Below are 7,572 nucleotides of genomic sequence, written 5' to 3'. Positions count from 1 at the left end.
TGGAATGCATACCAATTGTTATCTGTATATATGCTTCATAAATGTTCATACTCGCTGAGTTTCAATAGTGCCATAATGTCAAACAAGATGAATATACAAACAGCTTTCGATGAATAAGGAAAATTAGCTTGAGTTATCATACTGAAATGAAAATTTTCTTCTACAAGAAGAATCACTCACCAAGCCGGGGAAGTAATCCTGGCCGAAGAACTCTATTTGATTCCAGTCAAGAAGAAAATTCTTATTCTGCCTTTACCTGATTATAATCCCTACTTTTCCACAATCAATTTTGGTCTCGCATGCCCAGCCACAATCCAAAATTGTTCTAATAATCCAAAATGAGCCATCAGCATCCAAACGAAAGTAATCAGCTCACCCCCTTTACTGAGCTCCTGAGCATGAGCATATGGTCGGCAGTGGCCGGCAGCATAGGACAACAGTTCCACCCACACTTTGCTCATTATCTCCCACCTTCTTTTATTATCCTCCAAATCTCTCAAATCCTTTGCGAGCCTACAGGCAGCAGAAAGCACCGATTTTCTTGTGCCACCCTTCAGAGCATCGGGTTTATCATCTGTATTTACATTAAGTAGCACTTCCCATTCATTAAGTAGCTTTTCACATGCATCTCTTTGTCGGGTTGCTGCTGTAATCTTGGATGTGAAGGCTGCTGAAATTGATGGCCTTAATTCTGGCTTCAACCTGCTGAAAAGATTCTTAGCATCCTCACACGTGTACTGAAATCGAATCTGTCCAATGCCAGCAGCTGCAGACATCATTGTAGGCCGCATAACCAAGAGATACAACATATAATCAGATATAAGCTTGCAAAATTCACGATTGGAATTTTTATCATCAGGGCTTGTGGAATAGCATAGCTCAGTGGCAATATGCCACAGCAACAGGCTTTCATCATAATCAACTTCCTCACTTACACTTGATGACATGGTCTCAGATCTGTAGCCAATGTAATCTGACAGAGCACTTTTACCTCTTGCCGAGTATATTTCTTTAGCAACTTTAGTGGTTCTTGCTTTGTAAGCTTTACCCCTGAGCTCGTCAAAGATAAATTCTTTCAAATTATTCTGAATGACAAAGTCCTTTTTGTATTTCAGTTCATCAAGAAATGCCTTGAGTCCAACGGTTTCAGCTGCAATATCTAACCATCTCCACCGCTGATTCAGGCAAAAATTGATCAAGTTATGCTGCGAGATTGTATTAGACCACCTTTGATCGGATGACAGCTTGTCACGGACGGCAGATACGATTCGTTTAATTCTGCGATTCTTAAGCGCAACTACAGTCCAGTCAGAGAAAATGACCTTAATCAAAGCCACAAGATCCAAGCCAACAGCACCATAAAGCAAAATGTAGTTAACAGTAACATCAAAATGGTTGATCTCGGAACTACGATGTGATGCAAATTCCACAAAACAAAGCACTATAAGTACAGAGCAGATGAAACGGAAAACAAAACCTATATTACTGTGCACCACAGCCATCTTAGTGTAGAGAGAATCATACATGAAATTGAGCTCCACCTCCAATACTCTGCAAGCATCATGGGCAGAAATTTGGGAGAAGAATCTTCTGCTTCTATTAGGCACATGGAAGCTAAACATATGGTCAGCAATCAGCCCCCTAAAAGTGGTGAAAAATTCATACCCCTTCTGCACAACTTCTAGGTGAGTTATTTCTTCTTCAGTAGTCCAATCTGTTTCATCTAGAATTTCAGAAGTCTGAAGGACTCTCCTAGGTTCGTTCTCTATTATTATCCTAACCGGAACATCAGCATCTTTATTAGCTGAGTACTCCTCCATAAGCGGAATATAATTTGGTCCAGTATCAAGCATAGAAGCCTTAAAATTACCCAAGCAACCTGAATATAGAGCACGAGTTCGCTCAGCATATTTAATAGCTCCAGCGAAAAACAAGAGTATTGTGGGAACTGAGAGTACGTTAGGGATGGACTGGGAAAAGACGTAAGCAACAGCAAGAAGCTGAATGACAAGCCCAAGCAGATGCCGGATCCACAACTCATTATCTTCAAGGGAGAAAGCAGTTATGTTATCAGGGCCACCAAGATGTAACAATAAAAATGGAGCCCAGAATGCTGCAAGATCTTTATTTACTCTGAATTTATCAGGATTGTCATTACTTTGGCCATTAGAGATGAGTCCAACAGCAAAAGCAGCAAGCCAATCGGCAAGCAGATAAACAGACCATATTGTGGCATTCACTATTCTGTTTCCTGTTCGTTTCCGAAATGTTGCTAAGGATAATAACACCATTTGGAAGAAAAGACTAATAAGGACTGCAGCGCGAAGATTCCACTCATCCCATAGCCTCTTTACCATGTGAGGGATGAGGGAGGCCATGTATTCTTTTTGCTTCTTTCCCTTCTTTCTTCTCTAAAAAAATCAATCCAGCTAGCCTAGAGAAACTGGAGGGAAGTCAATACAAATTTCAACGTGAAATTAATCTCAAACTAGCAGGTAATAAAACTTAAAAAACTATTGTCACCTCCATTAATCTCTCAATTCCGAAGCTAGCTTCTCAAGAGGTAATACCAACTGGTAAACTTTTCAATGCTAAAGCTAAGCCCTTTTTGCAAGTTTAAACACCAGAGTTCAAGACTACCTCCTACCAAAAAAAGAAGAAAAGAAAAGAAAAAACCAAAAGCTTTGCAAGAATAATACTACCTCCTAAGAACCTTTCTTCCATAATTCAACTTCTTGGAAGCTAGAGCATGCATATACACTAAGTGCTTGTGTTTATGTGTGTGACTGAGTGTGTGAGAACTCAGATCTAAAAATCCTGAAAGGAAGCCTTCTATGCATACTCAGAATGCACATATTATTGCTGAATCAATTCTGAAAATGAATCAATTAGCAAGAAATCAGACTGTCAAATATGTTGCTGCCTGAATTACAGCTGATTCTTCTAGTCAAGGTAGAATGATAGATCTTACAAGAATGTTCAAACAAAACTGTAAAGATCACAAACAAGCAAACATGGTGGCAATCAAGACCCATAACATGAAATGAACCCATTATTTACCCGAGCTGAGTTTGGCAATTCTTCCTTCATTTTCTTTGTAGTATTCATTGATTTGAAGAGTAAAGTCGTCATTGCAGTGTGATTGTGTACAATGCACTTCGTTACTGGGACCGCTCCATACGTCAAGCATAAATCAATCGCGCCTTTTCACGCCAAATAGATTCATTTTCATTTTTTTTTAACCTCATTTCTAACTTTACTGAAAATGTAAAATTTTGGGCCTGTTTGGCAAGCAAATTTTTGATCAAGTTTGTCTGCTATAAATTTTTAACAAATTTACTATAATAACCTTAAAAAATTTCTCAAAATTTTTAAACTATATACTTCAAAATATCTAAAAATTTACACACTTCAAAAATTTTTTAGTAAACTACAGTAAAGTTTTAGACAAACATTTAAAAAAACTCATTTATCAAACGGGACCCTTTTGTAATTCATAATTTTTAACTCCTATTTTTTGGTTAGGAGAGGAAAAAAAATGTTCTTAATCTTTTAAAGATAAAATAATAAAATGCTTTTTACGCTTTAGGACTAAAGTGTTTTGGTTCACAGTGTTGTAAAATATATAGTATTTCAAAAATATTCTTTGTCTCACATCGAAAAATGAGAAGTATTGCTTTCTCTATCCCACATTGAGAAGTGAGAAGAGTTGCAGTCTTTGTCCCACATCGGAAGTGAGAAGGGTTGCACCTCATTCTAAAATCTATAGATAGGATCCATTCCCTCATCAAAAAATCACCCCAACAGCTTCAGTTGATATCTTTCTGATAGCTGCTCTCTCTTTCTCTCTCTCTCTCTCTCTCTCTCTCTCTCTCTCTCTCTCTCTCTCTCTCTCTCTCTCTCTCTTTCCCTCTCTCTCCCTCTCTCTCTCTTATTTCTCTCAGTTGATACCTTCCTGACAATTCTGTTCTCATCTTCTCTCTCTATATCTGTTGGTTTTAATTTGCTAGTTCTGGTCCTTCTAGTTTGCAACAAGAAGAAAGTTTGTCTTTCTTGTTCGCAACAAATAGAAGAAGGCTTGTTTAATCTTGGGGAGACATTTCAATTTCATGAAATAGTTCTTAGGACAGTGCTATGCACGACTCAAGCAGATAGTGTTAACACTGTTGTGGCCGTTTCGACAACAATCTAGGCTCCGTTTGGATTAACTATTTTTGGAGGTGTTTTTTAAAAACTTTACTGTAGCTGTGTATATAAAAAACTTTTACTGTTGATGTTTTTTGGATTGTTTTTAGAGGTATTTTTAAAAAATATTCTTGAGTATTTTTATAATTTACAATTTTTTTGGAATTTTTTTTAAATATATACTGGCTCTGTTTCTATATATTAATATTTATTTATTTATATATTTAATATTTTTATTTCAATTTTGTTTTATAATATGTATATTTATATATATTAATATATAATATAAATATAATTTAAAAATATAATATGTGTATTAATATATATTTAATGTGCATATATAAATATATATTAATATACATATTATAAAACAAAATTGAAATATATATTTATAAAATATATTTTAAACAAAATATTTATATTTATATATAAATATATATTTATTTCAATTGATATAATATATATAATATACATAATTTAAATATACATATTAATATTAATGTAATTTATAAATATAATATAATATACATAATTGATATATAAAAATTGAAATATACATATTAATATATATTAATATACATATTATAAAACAAAATTGAAATAAATATATTTATATATTCATATAAATATATAAATATATTTTAAACAAAATATTTATATTTATATATAAATATATAATATTTATTTCAATTGATATAATATATATAATATACATAATTGAAATATATTAATATTACTATAATTTATATATATATATGATATAATATACGTAATTGAAATATACATATTAATATATATTAATATAAATATTATAAAACAAAATTGAAATAAATATATTTGTAAATTTATATAAATATATATCAATAAATTTATTTATATATTTACATAAATATATATAAATATATTTTAAACAAAATATTAATACTAATATATATTTATTTTTTATATTTTTTTTTATTAATTTTTTTTATATATTTTTTGTATATTTATTTTATTAATTTTATATATATTTTATTGATTTAATTTTTTGAAATAAATATATTTATAAATTTATATAAATATATATAAATAAATATATTTATATATTTACATAAACATATATGTAAATATATTTTAAAAAAATATATTAATATTTATATATAAATATATATATATTTATTTTTTTATATATTTTATTAATTTATAAGTATATGTATTTATTTTAAACAAAATATAAATATTAATTTTTGTGTAAATATTTATATATAAATATATACATTTATTAAACAAAATATATTTTTTTTGTATATAATATTTATATATAAATATATATATTAATATATTTTTTGTATATTTGGAGTTGTTTTTGATATATTGTTTGGATATGGTGTTTTTGGAGTTATTTTTGTTTTTGTATTACTGTAGCATTATAGATGAAAAACAAGTATTTCAAAAACTCTCAAATCCAAATGGAGCCCTAAGAAACTATGGCCTCCGACAGTATTAACACCCCACAACCATCCTCCGCAGCAGTCGCAGTCGCACTACCTATTACGAAACCATTTCCTGACGTCTCTAGAATTGAGATTTTTGTTGACGAAAACTTCAAAAGGTAGAAAGAACGTGTCTACTCTCTACTCAACATTCATGGAGTAGCCTATGCACTGACAGAATTTCAACCTGCTGCCACCGTAGATGTCAAGATACAAGAGTCATGGCAATATGCCAATAAGGTATGTCGACATACAATTTTACAAACGCTTTCTAATGAGGTATTTGATGTATTCTGTAGCTGCAAAGAAGCCAAGCAAATTTGGGAAGCGTTGGTAACGAAGTTTACCGCTGAAGACGCAACCAAACAAAAATTTGTTGTGGGAAAGTACAATCAATGGCAGATGACCGACGACAAAGAAATGAAAGCTCAGGTCACAGAATACCAAATGTTACTCGAGGAGTTGAAAAATGAAGAGATCAAGCTACTCGAGAAATTTGCTGCAGGCATGCTAATTGAAAAGCTACCCGAGTCATGGGCCGACTGCAAAAATAACCTGAAGCACAAAGAAGAAAATTACACAATTGATGAACTCGTGAAACATATCCTAATTGAAGAATCACACAGGAAGGAGTTGACAACTGCCAAAGCAAAGGAGATGGCATTTAAAGCTAATCTGGTACAAAACAACAACAAAAGGTACGCCAATAAGTCCCAAACTAACAAGTCTTGGAATCCCAACTACAAACCAAAGAATCCCAATTTTAAGAAAAAGAAAGGCAATTGCTACAGTTGTGGAAAACCAGGTCACCATGCTGCTCAGTGCAGATATAATAAAGGTGACAAAGCAACTGGTAATCCTCCTAAGGCTAATTTAGGCGAAGAAGATGAAATAATTGCTGCAGAAGTCTCACAAGTAAACATTGTAGCCAATGTGAAAGAGTGGGTGGTAGATTCTGGAGCTACTCGGCACATATGTGTAAATCGAGAAGCGTTTTCCTCCTATACTTCAATAGAGGATGATGAAGAGGTAGTCTACCTTGGAGACTCACGAATTGCTAAAGTTCTTGGTAAGGGCAAAGTGTTCTTGAAACTCACTTCAGGAAAAACTTTGGCCCTTAATGGTGTGTTGCATGTTCCAAATATTCAGGCAAATCTTGTTTCTGTGGCTTTGCTTGAAAAAGTTGGGATGAAAGTGTCATTCGAATCTAATAAGATTGTAATGACAAGAAATAATGTGTTTGTAGGGAAAGGCTATTGTAACCAAGGACTTTTTGTACTTAACATTTTCAATGTGATCAATGAGAATGCTTCTTCTTTTGCTTATATTGTTGATTCAATTTCTTTATGGCATGCAAGATTAGAACATGTTAATATGAGTTATATAAAGAAAATGCAATCTTGTGGCCTAATTTCTGGTATTAATGAAAAAATGGACAAATGTGAGATATGTACAGAAACTAAAATGACAAAGAAGACTTGTATAACTGTTCAAAGAGAAACTGAACTATTAAATTTAATCCATACAGATTTAGGTGATTTAAAACAAACTTTGATTAGAGGAAGCAAAAGATATTATGTTACTTTTATAGATGACTACTCCAGATATACTAAACTTTATTTACTTAGAAATAGAGATGATACTCATAATGCCTTTTTATCTTATAAGTCTGAGGTAGAAAATCAACTTAATAAGAAGATAAAAAGAATTAGGTCTGATAGAGGAGGCGAATATTTAGCCTTAGATAAATTTTGTGAACATGAAGGCATAATACACGAAATAACACCTCCTTATTCACCCGAATCTAATGAAATAACTAAAAGGAAAAATAGAACACTAAAAGAAATGATGAATTCTATGTTAGTTAGTTCTCATGCTCCTGATAATTTATGGGGAGAAGCTATCTTATCTGCAT

The 7,572-nt window shown here is 32.1% G+C and overlaps 1 protein-coding gene across 1 annotated transcript; it reads right to left on the bottom strand.

Annotated features, from left to right (window-relative positions):
- Positions 1 to 269: 269 nt before the first annotated feature.
- On the bottom strand, positions 270 to 2,378 carry LOC113735262 (uncharacterized). The gene has a single exon (XM_027262284.2). It carries the CDS (start codon positions 2,376 to 2,378, stop codon positions 270 to 272), a length of 2,109 nt encoding a protein of 702 aa, XP_027118085.1.
- Positions 2,379 to 7,572: the final 5,194 nt, after the last annotated feature.

Source organism: Coffea arabica, chromosome 3c (assembly GCF_036785885.1).
Source record: "Coffea arabica cultivar ET-39 chromosome 3c, Coffea Arabica ET-39 HiFi, whole genome shotgun sequence".
Classification (NCBI taxonomy): domain Eukaryota; kingdom Viridiplantae; phylum Streptophyta; class Magnoliopsida; order Gentianales; family Rubiaceae; genus Coffea; species Coffea arabica.
This window is presented reverse-complemented; position numbering and strand designations above follow the sequence as displayed.